General features: G+C 44.7%; 1 protein-coding gene across 1 annotated transcript in view; it reads right to left on the reverse strand.

Annotated features, from left to right (window-relative positions):
• Nucleotides 1–18,143, reverse strand: part of LOC126335574 (uncharacterized) — a 47,939-nt gene extending 29,796 nt beyond the window's left edge. Inside the window, exon 1 of the mRNA XM_049999004.1 lies at nt 17,963–18,143. Coding sequence (XP_049854961.1) covers nt 17,963–18,119 — 157 coding nt within the window. The 5' untranslated portion in view covers nt 18,120–18,143. The remainder of the gene's footprint in view (nt 1–17,962) is intronic.
• Nucleotides 18,144–19,565: the final 1,422 nt, after the last annotated feature.

The raw sequence follows: 19,565 nt of genomic DNA on the forward strand, positions 1-19,565 counted from the left end.
ATCTCAATTGCTGTTGCTACTATATCTTTGAATTTGAGCCACATCTCGTCTACATTCGCATAGTCAGTTCGGAAGGAATGGAAATTGTCTTTTAGGAAGGCTTCTAGTGGTACTTTATCCGCTTTTTTAAATAAAATTATTTTGCGTTTGTTTCTGATGGATTTGGAAGAAATGGTATTGAGCCTAGCTACAATGACCTTGTGATCACTAATCCCTGTATCAGTCATGATGCTCTCTATCAGCTCTGGATTGTTTGTGGCTAAGAGGTCAAGTGTGTTTTCGCAACCATTTACAATTCGCGTGGGTTCGTGGACTAACTGCTCGAAATAATTTTCGGAGAGAGCATTTAGGACAATCTCGGAAGACGTTTTCTGCCTACCACCGGTTATGAACAAGTACTTTTGCCAACATACCGAGGGTAGGTTGAAGTCCCCACCAACTATAACCGTATGAGTGGGGTATTTATTTGTTACGAGACTCAAACTTTCTCTGAACTGTTCCGCAACTGTATCATCGGAGTCTGGGGTTCGGTAGAAGGAGCCTATTATTAACTTAATTCGGCTGTTAAGTGTAACCTCCACCCATACCAATTCGCACGGAGTATCTACTTCGACTTCACTACAAGATAAACCACTACTGACAGACACAAACACTCCACCACCAATTCTGCCTAATCTATCTTTCCTGAACACCGTCTGAGACTTCGTAAAAATTTCTGCATAACTTATTTCAGGCTTTAGCCAGCTTTCTGTACCTATAATGATATCAGCTGCTGTGCTTTCTATTAGCGCTTGAAGCTCAGGGACTTTTCCAGAGCAACTACAACAATTTACAACTATAATTCCGACTGTTCCTTGATCCAAGCACGTCCTGTAATTGCCAAGCACCCTTTGTCATTGCAGCCCATCCCGCACTTTCCCGAGGCCTTCTAACCTAAAAAACCGCCCAGTCCATGCCACACAGCCTCCGCTACCCGTGTAGCCGCCAGCTGAGTGTAGTGAACTCCTGACCTATTCAGCGGAACCCGAAACCCCACCACCCTATGGCGCAAATCAAGGAATCTGCAGCCAATACGGTCGCAAAACCGTCTGAGCCTCTGATTCAGACCCTCCACCCGGCTCTGCACCAAAGGTCCGCAGTCGGTTCTGTCAACGATGCTGCAGATGGTGAGCTCTGCCTTCATCTCGTAAGCAAGACCGGCAGCCTTCACCAAATCAGATAGCCGCTGGAATCCAGAGAGGTTCATTAAACACAATGGACTTAGATAACACTCATTAGTTTATTATATCATTTGTCAAAAGATATTACTAAATGAAAGTAAATGAAATCAGACGAAGAAATTCGAATAAAAATTCGTCTTTCGTGCATGCTTCAACACTGGACAGCGTTTCCTATGTGCAAGTTACTATTCATTGTCCTTCCAACATGCGACCGTAAAATTCGGTTCACTATTTGGTTTTCTACATCTGAAGACTTCACATTAACAACTGCCATACTGATAAGCGTTCAAAAACAGCAACCGTAAAACTCATTGTAGAGCCCAGAGCGGTTATACTTCACAGCGATCGTGTTTTTTTTTTTTCTCGTACTAATCGAGCTGCAGCAATAGTTACCTCAAAAGCATGTGCACTGCTAAGACACAGTGCACTCGCATTTAGTAGGACGGGGTTCAGATACACAGCCAATCACCCAGATATAGGTTTTCCAGGTTTTCCTAAGTCTCTTAGTGCCATGGTGTTCGGTCTGAAAGCGATACGGCCGATTTCCTCCCGCGGTTTGAATGTGTTCCACATTTAATGACCTCATCAACAGCGCTAAACTAAACCGTAATAGTGTTGTGCTTGCCTGTAGTGCCAGCTTTGTCATAACACCGCCATGTTTTTTCTGCTGCAGGGTCTTCAATGTAAACAATACTTTATAATTTTTTTAAATTTTTTCCATGCTCTTTACTGAGAAGTTGTGTGCCATTTTTCAAGCAGACCTGTATTTACTTACCTTAGCTCACAAGTGATGAGTCGCAAAGACAAAAATCCAACGAATTCACACACAAATGGTTATATTACGAAAATTTTAATGTGCTTCTTCATCAAAACAAAGCGCCATATAATGCACCAAACGTTGAGTAGTGAACCAAGAAAAGGTGTAACTTTGGAAACCCCTCGTGTGTGTGAGTAAAGTTTGTTGTATAAAAACTAATTGTGATACAGACGCACCCGTGAGACCCAATGCTGGAATAAATGTAAACAACGAAATGACTAGCAGTGATCCTTAAGGTGGGGAATATGCGTTTTATCATTGAAAAATACAAACACAAAAAAAAGTTTTGCATCACCCCGGCTCCCAGAACTCCTGAAGATAGATGTTGACTGTGGGTATGGTACTACAGACACTGTCCCTTTGGCTGTTCATATATATCACTAAATCCGCTCAAAGATGTAAACAACAATGCATGAGCATCGCCTATTAGACGGAGGAGGGGGGGAGAGAGAGAGAGAGAGAGAGAGAGAGAGAGAGAGTTCGACAGCCGATCAGTTGCAGTCATTCCACCAGAATGGAGGTATACGAATCGTTTTGTCTGTAATTTAACCATGCCTAGACGGTGAATACCGCGTTTCGATCGCGACCGCATTGTTACTTTGTGCCAGGAAGGGCTCTCAACAAAGGAAGTGTCCAGGCATCTCAGAGGGAACCAAAGCGATGTTGTTCGAGCATGCAGGAGATATGGAGAGGCAGGAACTGTCGGTGACATGCCTCGCTCAGGCCGCCCAAGGGCTGCTGCTGCAGCGGATGACCGCTACCTACGGATTATGGCTCGCAGTAACCCTGACAGCAACGCCATCGTGTTGAACAATGCTTTTCGTGCAGACACAGGACGTCGTGTTACGACTCAAATTTTGCGCAATAGGCAGCATGATGCGCAACTTCACTCCCGACGTCCAAGGCGAGGTCCATCTTTGTAACCGCGTCACCGTGCAGGGCGGTACAAATGGGCCCAACAACATGCCGAATGGACCGCTCAGGATTGGCATCACGTTCTCTTCACCGATGAGTGTCGCGTATGCCTTCAACCAGACAATCGTCGGAGACGTGTTTGGAGGCAATCCCGTCAGGTTTAACGACTTAGACGCACTGTACAGTGAGTGCAGCAAGGTGGAGGTTCCCTGCTGTTTTGGGGTGGCATTATATGGAGCCGACGTACGCCGCTAGTGGTCATGGAAGGCGCCGTAACGACTGTACGATACGTGAATGCCATCCTCCGACCGACAGTGCAACCATATCGGCAGCATATTTATTTATTTATTTATTTATTTATTTATTTATTTATTTATTTATTTAACCTGGCAAGATTAGGGCCATCAGGCCCTCTCTTACATCTAACCAGGCATTCTACTTATTTTACAGTCATATGTTTCAGTAGGCATGTTAAACTACATCTAATACAAAAAGTGAGATAAACAATTAGAAAGGTACACCTCGAAAAATACATTATTGAAGAGAAAGATTTAAGATAGGAGTGCTGGCAGCAGGGAGTATGAGGGAGACTCGTGGTGAAGCGAGGAGAAGAATAGAGAGACATGATGAAACATAATTAAGGAAAATATAAAGGAAAAGGAGACTGCGTGTCTAATAGAGATAGATGAAGAGGAAGGCATCTCAGGAGCAAGATAGGAGACACTAGCTTTGCTATTTGACAGATGAGAGGATTTGCCTTGCACATTAATTTTGTGGAGAATTTTATGCGGATGATAGTAGGAAATGCTTCAACTTCTTCTTAAAAGCAACAGGAGATTGAATTTTCCTCAAGGTAAGGGGCAGTTTGTTCCAGAGGCGGACAGCGGCAACTGAGAAGGAGTTTGCAAAAGTTTTTGTTTTGTGAGTGGGCACAGTTAGGATACCAGATAAGAGTGACCTCGTGTTTCGATTATGATGGCATGACAGGATTTTAATCTCTGAAGCTAGGTACTGGGGTGCTTGCGCGATGAGGAGTCGGTGAAGTAGACATAGAGTGTGGTAGTCACGCAGTTTGTCCGGCCGCAGCCACCCTAGCTCGGAGTATGAAGCAGTAACATGATCATATCGGCGAATGTTGCAGGTGTAACGCACACAGGCATTCATGGTTAGCTCTAGCCGTCTTTTGTTTTCACTACTCATGCCTTGTTGAATCACATCACAATAGTGGAGGTTCGGTAGAACGAGTGCTTGCACGAGCTGGCGTTTCAAGTCCTGTGGGAATATGTTCCGAAACTTTTTGAGAGCATAGAGACAAGCAGACGTTTTTCGGCACACTGCGACTGTATTCTCCGCCCAGTTGAGATGCTCGTCCAAAGTTACACCCAAGTTCTTCACTGTTTTCTGATATGGTATTGGAGTACCTTCGAGCAGAATAGGAGGTAGCCGTTCGCGGAAATCTGAACTTATTAATTTCTGATGGGCTATTAAGATTACTTGCGTCTTTTTTGCATTTAATTTAAGCCCCAGGTTTTTCGCCCATGTCACTACTGAAGACAGATCATCATTCATCAGAGCGATTGCAGTGTTTACGTCTTCAGGTCTGACGCTGAGATAGAGCTGGAGGTCGTCGGCATAGAAATGATGTTTACAGGAGGACAAAACCGACGAAATATCGTTGACATATAAAGAAAACAAAAGTGGTCCTAAGACTGATCCTTGTGGCACTCCCGAAGAAACATGTTTCCAGGAAGATTTTTCATTTGCGCAGACAACACATTGCTGTCTGTCTTTTAAGTAGCTTTCAAACCATCTCATTGCACTATCAGAGAAATTAAGCTGTTGCATTTTTCTGAGTAATATGTCAAAGTTAACAGTGTCAAAAGCTTTGCTGAAGTCCAGTAGCGTCAATATTGTTGCCTTTCGATTGTCGATGGCATATTTCAGGTCATCAGTTACTTGAATTAGAGCAGTGTTTGTGCTGTGATGTTTACGGAAACCGGATTGAAATTTGTCATATAGACTGAATTCATGCAAGTGTTCAGTGATTTGGTCATAAACAATATATTCAAGTGCTTTGGAAACAGCAGGCAGTATGCTAATTGGTCGGTAATCACTAGGCAGTTGCGGGTTTTCGACCTTAGGGATGGGTCGAATTATGCTTCTTTTCCATGCAGTGGGGTATATTCCGTTCACGAGGGAAAAATTAAATATGTCAGTTAAGACAGGTACTAAGATATCGGCAACATTCTTAATCATGGTTATACCGATACTGTCGTTGCCTATTGCATCAGAAGAGATTCTCATTATTGCTTTTCTTGCCGTATTTGTTGTTACATGTTTTAGATGAAAGGTATCGTTGTTAGTTATCCTGTTTGGGGATTCTTGTGGACGGAAATCATCAGCCGTGCTGGTATTCAGAGGTGCAGAGAAGAATTCATTTAATTCGTTAGCTGACACATGAAAAGTAGTTTCCGATTTTGCCTTTCCGACCCCCAAGCTACGGAGATTCTTCCATAGAGTCGTGGGTGTCAGATCGCTGCATACGAGGGAGCGAGCGTGCCTGATTTTGGCATTGCGAATGCATTGTTTCACTCTGTTCCGTAGCTTTCTATATTCTTCAAAACGTTCGGGTTTCGGATCTGCCTTGAAACGCCTGTGGGCAGCATCCCTATTAGTCATCATTTGACGTAATTCAGCTGTCAGCCATGGAGCAGGAGATTTTCTTACACGGACTGTGCGCACAGGTGCATGTTTGTCATAGAGGGCAGTGAGTTTATCACCAAGTTCATTAATTTTGCCGTCGATTGTAGGTTCTCTGATTATTTGATGCCATGAGATTTCTGAGCAATCGGCTGTTAGAGCGTCAAGGTCAATACGTTTCATGTTCCTACAAGTTATGTAACGCGATTTGATCCTTGGGGGCTGCACAGAGTAGGCCAGGAATATTACATCATGTGCTGAGAGGCCAGGGGCCGATGATTGACCAACATCTCTTACTTTGTCAGTCTGTTTCGTTGCGATCACGTCTATAAGAGTATGACTGTGCGCCGTATGGTGTGTAGGTTGTAATGGAAGAATGTTCATGCTATTGCAACTAAACAATCTTCTTAGGTTTATTGCGGAGGGAGTGTCTCTTAGCAGGTCTATGTTCAAGTCACCCATTACGATGACATGTTCGTATTGACACTGAAGTGAATGTAATTCCGACTGGAAGGAACTCATTGAGCTTATTTTTGGCGGCTTGTACGCGACGCCAGTCAAGAATTTCCGACTTTGTATATTTATTTCAATGAACATGAATTCAGCCTCTTTTTCTTCAGCAGGATTTGACGTACATAAGACTTTCGCTTTGAGATCTGTTCGTATATATGCGCCGACCCCGCCACCTCGCTTTTTTGATCTGTCTGCCCTAAGAAATGTGTACCCTGGGAGATGAATAGATGCAGAGGATATGTGTGGTTTCAACCACGTTTCGGATAAGAGGATTACGTGGTAGTTTAGTTGGTGGAAGAGGAGGCTAAGTTCTTCGTAATGCGCAGGTAAAGACTGAATGTTGCAGTGAGCTGCTAAAAGCTCGGACGCGTTCCGCTGAGCAGCCTGGAGTAGGGTGGCAGACTGGTTTGTCCCTTTGTTAGGCACTACCTGCCGCGAGGGGCACTGACCGGTGTTTCCGCCAAGTGACATATTCCAGGGGTGTCCGAGATTTTGCGCGCCCTGTTTGTGACTCCGCGAGAGCCGAAAGAAAAGCGACTGCAAGAGATTTCCTGAGGTTGCGGGAGTATAGAAAATGGATTAGTGGTATTCGGTGCAGGGAGAATATGACCAAAATGGTGACAGCTGTGTGTCACTGAGTATCCTATGTCGTAAGAGGAAAAGTGTAATTAGAGTATTTGAAACAGCTTAGGGTGGAAATAAGGGAAAGAGGAGTGATTTAAGAGGCCGATGCTGCCAGCAGAGAGAAGAAAGCTTAATATTTAATAGAGTATCGTAGGAAGCTAGAATTAAATTGAAATTTGCTAAAGTGATACTGATAGTAATTTTTGTTATGCACAATTTAAACCGAAGAGATGGTTGACTAATGAACTAAAGGAGAGACAAATAATTGCAATAGAACTATTACAGAATGGAAGAGAATAAACTGAGAAAATGAAAAAAGTATTAGCAGTAACTAAAACTAAGCAATGGCTACAGCTAAAGACACAAAAATAGTAAAAAGTTAATACAGTTACAAAAACAATTAGTTGAAGGTACAAATAATTGAAAAGTTAATAAGTTACAAAAACAATTAGTTGAAGGTACAAATAATTAAAAAGTTAATACAATTACAAGACTATATCTGAGTATAGGACTGTTAAAATTTGAAAATGGTGTTAAGTTTGACTTTTGGCTCGAGTAGGTTCACTTAATACTATTTAGTTCTGTCATGTTTGTGACTGTCTTCTTTCCAGCTGCAGTCTTAATGATTACTCTGCCATCCTGAGTCCACACATTCTGAAGACCGAAATGGGATATGGCACTGTTTAAAATCTTTAGCCGCTCGTGTGTCAGATCTTCCCTTATTGTAATCCCTGTCCTTGCTAACTTCTTCTTCTGGGTAAAGATCTCAGCCCTTTTTCGGTACGACACAAATTTAATAATTATTGGACGAGGTTTGGTAGCACCTGGTAGTTTTCGTCCCACCCGGTGGCTCCTGTCAATGTCTGCCTTGGTCACTTCGACGCCTAATTTTTCATGCGCAACCTGTATAAGCAGGTTGTCCGTGTCTTCTTCTTTATTTTCTGCTACTCCAAACAGTCGTAGACTATTTCGCCTTTGGTACTGTTCTAGCTCGTCTGTGGCGGCAGATAGTTTCACTTCCAACTCTCGTGCCTTTTTCTCGTATTCAGACACAGACTTTTTTAGTGCTGTAATTTCGGCAGTATTGGCCTCAACAGTTTCACGCATTTTGGCCAATACTGCTGCCGTTACAGTATCTGATATGGTGCCTGCTATCAGATCGAGATTGTTTTTATCGCGAAGCGCAGCGTTTACCTCAGAGCGAACCAACTCCGCTATACCGGGAGCCGCGGCCGCACCTTCCGCCAGGAGCAGGCCCGCCGCACCTGCTGCTTCCCCGCTGCTGGACGCGCTGCTGTTGATTCTTCTGTTTACCATTTTCTCGCAGATATTGGCGGAGCACAGAAAAAAATAGCACTACTGCACAGAACACTGTTGTTTACACGATTTCCACTTGTACTAGACAACACCACCTGCGAGAACACCTTCGAATTCGACTAAATTTCGCGAGCCGAACTTAACACGTGTTACACTGCAGCCGCCATGAGCATATTGGCGAGGCATTCGCATTCATGGACGACAATTCGCGCCCCCATCGTACACATCTTGTGAATGACCTCCTTCAGGATAACGGCATCACTTGACTAGAGTGGCCAGCATGTTCTCCAGACCTGAACCTTATTGACCATGCCTGGGATGGATTGAAAAGCACTATTTATGGACGGCGTGACCCACCAACCACTCTGAGGAATCTACGCCGGATCGCCGTTGAGGAGTGGAACAATCTGGACAAATAGTGCCTCGATGAACTTGTGGATAGTATGCCACGAGGTATATAGGCATGCAACAATGCAAGAGGACGTTCTACTGGGTATTAGAGGTACCCATGTGTACAGCAATCTGGACCACCACCGCTGAAGGTCTCGCAGTATGGTGATACAACAGCAACGTGTGATTTACATGAGCAATAAAAAGGGCGGAAATGATGTTTATGTTGCTCCCTATTCGAATTTTCTGTACAGGTTCCAGAACTCTCGGAACCGAGGTGATGCAAAACTTTTTTTGATGTGTTTATTTGACCAGGGGGAAACTATCTACACGAATCAAAGACATCATTAAGTGAACCCTTAAGTTTATTACAAAAATGCACGAGAATGAACAAGCACCTCAATAAGTCATGAAATTACGAAAATTACGAACATAGAATATTAACTACGAGATGTAGGTAAGTGAACCATCGGTTGGCAAAGTTACTTGGTTTTACCTCATAATCATATACCTGAGTTCGTGAAGGTTAATTCTTCCTAGCTACACATCTGTTACAGAGATTGTCAGTAAAATTATTGAGTGTATGTGAGTGCATTTTAAGCAAAACACCCTGAGGAAGGCCATTTGCAACAGCGGCTGAAACCTGGAATAATTTTACATATTGAAAATACAGACACATACACAGAAGAATTGTACTGACGGTGACAACTGACCTGGAAGCCTGCGCTTGTAACTACAGTGATCATTTTTGCCTGACTGGTGAAACCGAAAAGCCCACACAACTGAGCGTGCGCCGGCGAACGTTGGAAATTAAATCTGAACACTATTCTGAATGTCTAGTTCATATGGTCCTAACATGCCGAAGATGCAAATTATGTTCAACATTGTCGTCGGTGCGATGTGAGCAGATCGGCGACACCTACTACGGCCGTCATCTACGACGCTAGAACAGCTCTCCCGAGGACTCGAACATTGGGCCTCACACAGCTAAAGGAGTCTGTTGTTCCAGTTGAGAGCGAAGCCAGCGAAGTGCCGATACGTTCAGCTATCTGTCCAGAGACAAAGTCTTTAATCTGTGGTCAGTAAAGAACTGATTGCTCACCTACTTCCGCCAAGAATGTCGACGACCAATCCTCTTAAAGTTATACCAAGCCGCCAATGTTGTAGTTGTTTCCTTGTAACTATATCTGCCACAAAGATTTGCGAATCGTTAAGAACCAGTTATCTCGATTTTCTGTCACTTTTGCCAAAACTTCATATATGTGTATACAAGGTGGTCCACTGATCGTGACCGGGCCAAATATCTCACGAAATAAGCGTCAAACGAAAAAACTACACAGAGCGAAACTTGTCTAGCTTGAAGGGGGAAACCAGATGGCGCTATGGTTGGCCCGCTACGTGGCGCTGCCATAGGTCAAACGGATATCAACTGCGCTATTTAAATAGGAACCCCCATTTTGTATTACATATTCGTAGTAAAGAAATATGTACGTTTTAGTTGGACCACTTTTTTCGCTTTGTGATAGATGTCGCTGTAATAGTCACAAACGTATGGCTCACAATTTTAGACGAACAGTGGGTAACAGGTAGGTTTTTTAAATTAAAATACAGAAAGTAGGTACGTTTGAACATTTTATTTCGGTTGTTCCAATGTGAAACATGTACCTTTGTGAACTTATCATTTCTGAGAACGCATGCTGTTATAGCGTGATTACCTGTAAATACCACATTAATGCAATAAATGCTCAAAATGATGTCCGTCAACCTCAGTGCATTTGGCAGTACGTGTGACGACATTCCTCTCAACAGCGAGTAGTTCGCCTCCCGTAATGTTCACACACGCATTGACAATGCGCTGACGCATGTTGTCAGGCGTTGTCGGTGGATCACGATAGCAAATATCCTTCAACTTTGCCCACAGAAAGAAATCCGGAGACGTCAGATCCGGTGAATGCAAGGGCCATGGTATAGTGCTTCGACTACCAATCCACCTGTCAGGAAATATGCTTTTCACTACCGCTTCAACGGCACGTGAGCTATGAGCCGGACATCCATCATGTTGGAAGTACATCGCCATTCTGTCATGCAGTGAAACATCTTGTAGTAACATCGGTAGAACATTACGTAGGAAATCAGCATACATTGCACCATTTACACTGCCATCGATAAAATGGGGGCCAATTATCCTTCCTCCCATAATGCCGCACCATACATGAACCCGCCAAGTTCGCTGATGTTCCACTTGTCGCAGCCATCGTGGGTTTTCCGTTGCCCAATAGTGCATATGTTACCTTTGTTGGTGAATGACGCTTCGTCGCTAAATAGAACGCGTACAAAAAAATCTGTCATCGTCTCGTAATTTCTCTTGTTCCCAGTGGCAGAACTGTACACCACGTTCAAAGTCGTCGCCGTGCAATTCCTGGTGCATAGAAATATGGTACGGGTGCAATCGATGTTGATGTAGCATTCTCAACACCGACGTTGTTGAGGTTCCCGATTCTCGCGCAATTTGTGCGGATTAGCCGCGACAGCAGCTAAAACACTTACTTGGGCATCATCATTTGTTGCAGGTTGTGGTTGACGTTTCACATGTGGCCGAACACTTCCTGTTTCCTTAAATAACGTAACTATCCGGCGAACGGTCCGGACACTTGGATGATGTCGTCCAGGATACCAAGCAGCATACATAGCACACGCCCGTTGGGTATTTTGATCACAATAGCCATTCATCAACAGGATATCGACCTTTTCCGAAATTGGTAAAAGGTCCATTTCAACACGGGTAATGTATCACGAAGCAAATACCGTCCGCACTGGCGGAATGTTACGTGATTTCACGTACTTATACGTCTGTGACTATTACAGCGCCATGTATCACAAATCGAATAAAATGGTTCAACTAAAACATACATATTTCTTTACGTACTACACGAATATGTAATAAAAATAGGGGTTCCCATTTTAAAGAACGCAGTTGATATCTGTTTGACCTATGGCAGCGCCATCTAGCGGGCCATCCATAGCGCCATCTGGTTTCCCCTTCAAACTAGACGAGTTTCGTTCTTTGTAGTTTTGTCGTTTGATGCTTATTTCGTGAGATATTTGGCCCGGTCACTATCAATGGACCACCCTGTATATCAAGGTGCCCCCTTTAACTGAAGACATTGAAATGTCTCAAAAACTACACATCGGATAAAAAAAGTTATAGTTCCACTTTGTTTGTCTTGGAGAGGAAGATCCAACGATACAACACCCGACCCACCACCCCACCAGGTGTGAGGTTGTGAGCGGTAACTTTGAAATCTTTAATGAGACTTCCGTTTTTTAAAGCTGATTACAATTCAAAAGCAAAATCTACATACGTTTTGTCTGAAGCATTTTCTTCCTTTCACGAATCGGAGGACTGGAAATGGGTAGATAACCGCAATTTACGAGATGTTACTCAACAGCTCTTGAATATCCAATGGCACGTGGGAGACAACCTCCATACTGCGAAGGTGTGACTGGCCAGTATTTCATAACTTGTAACAGGAAACCCCATTCGCGACGTTGTATTCCTCCGACATATCCAACAGAGGACTACTCGATGCCTCACCGTGGCCTTGTAGCGAACTACGAAGTAGCATAACAGACAATACATTACGTCGGCAGTTCGTGTATCTTGCAGACGTAGAAAAAATTAGGAGCTCTAAACATACAATACTTGCCCAGTGTTTACTGCCAGCTCATCTTCCTATGATCTGGAGAAAAGACGTACAAGTGGACGATGAATGTTGCAACCACAGCAGAAGATATCGAAATAATCCTGATTTACGGAGAATGTAGAATTGTAGAATGTTTTCCAAGGAAAGTCGAGTCTCGTTCGTTCTTTTACAAGGTTGTAAATGCCTTTATGTGTGATGCCAGCGTACAGACCGACAAAAGGAAACGAAGCAAACGTGTTACAGGATTAGCTGATGAAATACACTCACGCTCATAAATTAAGGATAATTCCAGAATGTGATGCCAAACAACGTGGCACTACACAAAACTGGCGCTAATAGCAAAGGCACATAGGGAACACACACGACACAGATCTGTAAGTCCACAATATTGGTGATAAGTTGAGAAAACTGTCACGAAACGCATGTGCTACAAAACGCCACTGTTTCCTCCGCATGTACCCAGACATCAATATGGGATATGATCACCATGCACACGTACACAGGCCACACAACGGGTTGGCATGCTCTGGATCAGGTGATCGAGCAGCTGCTGGGGTATAGCCTCCCATTCTTGCACCAGTGCCTGTCGGAGCTTCTGAAGTGTCCTAGGGGTTTAAAGACGTGCAGCGATACGTCGACCGAGAGCATCCCAGACGTGCTCGATGGGGTTTAGGTCTGCAGAACACAGGCAGTTCACTCCATTCGCCTGATATCTTCTGTTTCAGGTACTCCTCCACGACGGCAGCTCAGTGGGGCTGTGCGTTATCATCCATCAGGAGGAAGGTGGGACCAACTGCACCTCTGAAAAGGTGGACATTTGGTGCCAAATGACGTCCCGATACACCTGACCTGTTACAGATCCTCTTTCAAAGACGTGGAGGGGTGAACGTGTATCAGTCATAATCCCACCCCACACCATCAATCCACGATCTCCCTACAGGTCCCTTTCAAGGACATGAAGGGGTTGGTATATGGTTCCTGGTTCACGGCAGATGAAAACCGGGCGAGAATCACTGTTCAGACTATACCTGGACTCGTCCGTGAACATAACCTGGGACCACTGTTCCATTGAGGATGTACTGCGTTCTTGACACCAGGCTTTACGGGCTCTCCTGTGGCCAGGGGTCAGTGGAATGCACCTTACAGGTCTCTGGGCGAATAAACCATGTCTGTTTAGTCGTCTGTAGACTGTGTGTCTGGAGACAACTGTTGCAGTGGCTGCGGTAAGGTACCGAGCAAGGCTACCTGCAGTACTCCGTGGCCGTCTGCGGGCACTGACGGTGAGATACCGGTCTTCTTGTGGTGCTGTACACTGTGGACGTCCATACTGTAGCGCCTGGATAGGTTTCCTGTCTGCTGGAGTCGTCGCCATAACCCTGAGATCACACTTTGTGGCAAACGAAGGGCCCGTGCTACGACCTGCTGTGTTGGACCAGCCTCCAGTCGCCCTAGTACTCTACCCCTCATAACGCCATCAATTGTGTTCTTTGAGACATTTTCAACACACAGACACCATTAGCACGTCTGAAAACGTCTGCACACTTACTCGCTACACCCTACTCTGATATGTACCAACACACCTCTGCGTATGGGGACTGCTGCCAGCGCCACCGTGCGACGACCGCAGGTCGAATGCACCGCATGGTCAAACCCCGAGGTGATTTAAACCCGAAAACCGCCCACCAGAGCGTTGGATTGGATTGGATTGTTTGCGGGAAGACAGCAAACAGCGAGGTCACCGGTCTCATGGGATTAGGGAAGGACGGGAAAGGAAGTCGGCCGTGCCCTTTCAGAGGAACCATCCCGGCATTAGCCTGGAGCGTTTTAGGGAAATCACCCTAAGGCAGGATGGCCGGACGCGGGATTGAACCGTCGTCCTCCCGAATGCGAGTCCAGTGTGCTAACCACTGCGCCAACTAGCTCAGTACCAGAGCGTTGTTTCACTGGGTATCAGCATTATCCTCAATTTATGAACATGAGTAGCTGTGCTAGCGCCGGTGCACCAGATCCCACAGAATGTTGTCCTGGGCGTTCGGCAAGGTACGTAGTTCCATGTCGATGGCTGTCCAGCGAGTTAGACAATTGAAGCATGGGAGGAGTTAGACCGTGTTCACACTGGTCACTCGATCTCTAAAGGTGGCCCAATTAATTGGCCCCCTAGGTCGCCGGAATTGACGTCGCCGGGTTTCTTTCTGTGGGGATATTTAAAAGACAGGGTGTACCACCGAGTGTCAACAGGCTCTGAAGACATGGTCTACTGCATCGGAAATGCCTGTGCTGACATTCCCGCAGATATACTTGTGTCCTGTGGACAGTTTTTTGTAAAGCGGATCAGTGAGTGTACTGAAGTAGGCAGTACAACTATTGAACACTTACTCTAATTGGAAAATTACAGTTGCTTTCGCCTCGAGCCGCAGCGATAATGACGCGTCGGTTAGTCCCCTGCTCGATATGTCGGAGGAATACAACGTTGCGAATGGGGTTTCCAAATTGAAGTTATGAAATACTGGCCTGTACTGCCCTCGCAGCATGGGGTGGCGTCTCACATGCCATTGGATGTTCAAGGGCATGTCGTAAATTACGGTTAGTACCGATTTCAATTCTTCCGATTACAGCACCATCTGTGGCGAAAGGAAGAAAATGCGTGGTGGCGTGGGGGATCGAGTGTGGTATCTTGTCTGTGCCCCCTCCGAGACAAACAATTATAACTTTTTTTCATCTGATGTGTTGTTTTGAGTACTTCAATGTCTTCAGTTAAAATGAATACTCTGTATATGTACACACACACACACACACACACACACACACACACACACATATATATATATAGAGAGAGAGTATATACCTGTATATACAGGGTGGTCCATTGATCGTGCATTGATCGTGACCGGGCCAAATATCTCACGAAATAAGCGTCAAACGAAAAAACTACACAGATCGAAACGTGTCTAGCTTGAAGGGGGAAACCAGATGGCGCTATGGTTGGCCCGCTACATGGCGCTGCCATAAATCAAAAGGACATCAACTGCGTATTTTAAAATAGGAACCTCCATTTTTTATTACATATTCGTGTAGTACGTAAAGAAATATGAATGTTTTAGTTGGACCACTTTTTTCGCTTTGTGATAGATGGCGCTGTAATAGTCACAAACATATGGCTCACAATTTTAGACGAACAGTTGGTAACAGGTAGGTTTTTTAAATTAAAATACAGAAAGTAGGTACGTTTGAACATTTTATTTCGGTTGTTCCAATGTGAAACATGTACCTTTGTGAACTTATCATTTCTGAGAACGCATGCTGTTATAGCGTGATTACCTGTAAATACCACATTAATACAATAAATGCTCAAATTGATGTCCGTGAACCTCAATACATTTGGCAAGACGTGTAACGACATTCCTCTCAACAGCGAGTAGTTCGCCTTCCGCAATGTTCGCACATGCATTGACAATGCGCTGATGCATGTTGTCAGGCGTTGTCGATGGATCACGATATCAAATATCCTTCACCTTTCCCCACAGAAAGAAACACGGGGACGTCAGATCCGGTGAACGTCCGGGCCATGGTATAGTGCTTCGACTACCAATCACCTGTCATGAAATATGCTATTCAATACCGCTTCAGCCGCACGCGACCTATATGCCGGACATTCATCATGTTGGAAGTACATCGCCATTCTGTCATGCAGTGAAACATCTTGTAGTAACATCGGTAGAACATTACGTAGGAAATCAGCATTGCCCTACTTAGATTGCCATCAATAAAATGAGGGCCAATTATCCTTCCTCCCATAATGCCGCACCATACATGAACCCGCCAAGGTCGCTGATGTTCCCCTTGTCGCAGCCATCGTGGATTTTCCGTTGCCCAATAGTGCATATTATGCCGGTTTATGTTACCACTGTTGGTGAATGACGCTTCGTCGCTAAATAGCATCCAAAAAATCTGTTATCGTCTGTGTAATTTCTCTTGTTCCCAGTGGCAGAACTGTACACGACGTCAGAGTCGTCGCCATGCAATTCCTGGTGCACAGAAATGTGGCACGAGTGCAATCGATGTTGATGTAGCACTCTCTGCACGGACGTTTATGAGATTCCCGATTCTCGCGTAATTTGTCAGCTACTGATGTGCGGATTAGCCGCGACAGCAGCTAAAACGCCTACTTGGGCATCATCATTTGTTGGAGGTCGTGATTGACGTTTCACCTGTGGCCGAACACTTCCTATTTCCTTAAATAACGTAGCTATCCGGCGAACGGTCCGGACACTTGGATGATGTCGTCCAGGATACCGAGCAGCATACATAGCACACGCCAGTTGGGCATTTTGATCACAATAGCCATACATCAACATATGATCCGCTACAGCCGATTTATCAATATGTCCCAGGCGGCAGTTCCTTTTATGTTCGCCCAGACGGGTAGTGGCGCTTCTTTTTATTGTACCTATATAGACCTGTTTCAGGAAGGTGATGATGAAATAAAGTTAGTGAGACGACCGTCATAGCAAAGACGTCGCAATATAATGTGCGAATGTACAGAGAGGCTATTGAGATTGCCATACACTGCAATAATTTCAGTAGAAAATATGAAGGCATTAAGCTGGATAAGATATGGATGTCAACGTTGCAGCAAGAGCGTGACAATCGATTAATTTCAATTGAGAAAGTTGGCAATATGAGGAATTATAGCACAGCCGACGTCATGTGATTGACAGCAGCGCCCTCTGGACGTCTTACACATACTGCGCTCACTCACGCTCTGGTTGCAGGTCGCCGATTGTCCTCGGAGGATGCCTTCCGCAGCCGAAGGCGAAACGTCAGGGGAGAGTTTTACGTACGGACGACGGCCTCTCAGCCCGGAAGTGCTAAGTGACGGCAACACCTGTCGTGAAAGCCTACATTCTGCGATCAATCAATTCTGGTCAGAGTCCACATCTGCCCCGGAAATGTCTTACAGTTTAAAACCTGGTTCCTAAATCTGTGTCGTACCATTACATGATCTATCTGAAATCTTCCAGTGTCTGCGGGCCTCGTCCCCGTATACAGCCTTCTTTCATGATTCTTAAACCAAGTGTTAGCTGTGATTAAGATGTGCTCTTTGCAAAATTCTACCAGGCGGCTTTCCCTTTCATTTCTTGCCCCCATTCCATGCTCGGCTACTACTTTTCCATTCTACCAGGCGGCTTTCCCTTTCATTTCTTGCCCCCATCCCATGCTCGGCTACTACTTTTCCTTCTCTTCCTTTTAGTCCCCTATGACTATTTAATTTTCGTCTCCCCTCACTACCTGAAAAATTTCTTTTATCTCATAATACATTTCATCAATCTCTTCGTCATCTGCGGAGCTAGGTGGCATATAAACTTGTACTACTGTGGAAGGCGCGGGCTTCGTGTCTATCTTGGCCACAATAATGCGTTCACTATGTTGTTTGTAGTAGCTTACCCACGGTCCTATTTTTTTATTCATTTGACTTTGTATTTATAACTCTGTATTCACCTGACCAGAAGTCTTGTTCCTCCTGGCACGGCTATCTGTATCTCTAAGGCACACGAGCCTCCCCACCAACGGCAAGGTCCATGGTTCATGTACGAATAGGTGTGCTAAAAACGAGATTGGGCAACAGAACTAACGTAAGAAGAATTTATGTTACGTTTATATCAGAGGGAACCCAAGTCTATAGTTTATGTATTATAAAGTTTAAGGCACATTCCACATCTTAAACGCTGCCCAAAATTCAAACTCAAACTTTTCGCACATACCCTCGTCGTCCTGAAGCAGGTGCAGCGGCTTTGCCTCCAGAATGTGTTTCGAGCCCACGGAGCGCACGCACACGTAGTGTTCCGTCTTGACGTTCTTCAGCCTCACCGTTTCGCTCCTTTCGAGCTGCACTTCGGCAAACTGACTCGTGGCCGACATCCGTGTGCTGCTCAACACGGGACAGTCGCTCCGGTCAAATGACTTAAGGCTGTCCGTCTATCACTCGGATGCATCGCTTCCCGCCGCAGCATGCAGGACATCCTCATTACGCTTCCTTCCAAGGGAAACCGTGATGTAATGTGTGTACGGTTGCCTGTACTCGGAGGAATTACTTCGCCACGCACGTGTTCTACGAAACACCAGGCAGTCGAGGGGCTCTAATCTTGACATGTAAAGAAATCTTCTACACTCCTCATAAGAAGAAAACAGATACGATGTTCTAAAATGTCGTGGCATATATGATTAGATTTCTTAATCACGTAGATAGGATCACCACAGACTTCCAGAAGAACGTAATCAATCCACTCCACATAAGACATGTAACGGCAGGTGTAAATATTACCGAACCAACAGTTTAGTAAGTCGTGGTTATAAAATATTCACACGATTTATTTAGAAAAGGTTGGGAAAAATGGTGGAAGACAACATCGCGGAAGATTGGTTTGGGTCCCCGAGAAATGTAGGAACACATGAGGCAATACTGACCCTACGACGGTTCTAGGCGCTTCAGTCTGGAACCGCGCTACCGCTGCGGTCGCAGGTTCGAATCCTGCCTCGGGCATGGATGTGTGAGATGTCATTAGGTTAGTTAGGTTTAAGTAGTTCTAAGTTCTAGGGGACTGATGACCTCAGATGTTAAGTCCCATAGTGCTCAGAGCCATTTGAACCATTTGACCCTACGACTTACCTTAGAAGACAGAATGAAGGAAGTCAGACCTAAATTTCTACTGTTTGCGGATTCAGAAAAAGCGTTTGACAGTGGTTACTAGCATACATAGTCTGAAACTCTGAAGTATCAAGGATAAAATACATAGAGCTAAAAGTTAACTACAACTTGTAGGGCTACGGAAATCGGACTGCAGTTATAAGGGTCGAAGGGAAGCAGTACTAGAGAAGGGAGCGAACGAAGATTGTAACCTCTCTCGGATGTAATTAATATGTGCACTGAGCGAGCAGGTAAGGAAAACAACCACAAATTTAGAAGAAAAATTAATGTTCAGGGAGCAGAAATAAAAACTTTCAGTTTTCAGATGACATTGCGGTAGTGTCAGCGACTTGTAAGTGCAGTTGGACGGAATGGATGTTGCCTTGAAAAGAGGTTACAACACGAACGTCAATGAAGTTGCAAGAAGAGTAATGCAATGCAAATGATCTAAATCAGGTGATACCTATAGAATTGGATTAGGAAACGAGACACTAGAAGTAGTCGATGAGTTGTTATTTAGGCAGTAAAATACGAAGGAGTTACGCAAATTGGTGGCAAATTGATATCACACAGGTATCGATGGAAAATGTGAAGCTGAAAACTTTGGTGACAGACGTACGAATGTGTGGCGAGTGCAGCGCAATTTCATTGCGTACCTGTCAAGGATAGTAAACAAGGGA

The sequence above is a fragment of the Schistocerca gregaria genome, chromosome 2, assembly GCF_023897955.1.
Source record: "Schistocerca gregaria isolate iqSchGreg1 chromosome 2, iqSchGreg1.2, whole genome shotgun sequence".
Taxonomy (NCBI): domain Eukaryota; kingdom Metazoa; phylum Arthropoda; class Insecta; order Orthoptera; family Acrididae; genus Schistocerca; species Schistocerca gregaria.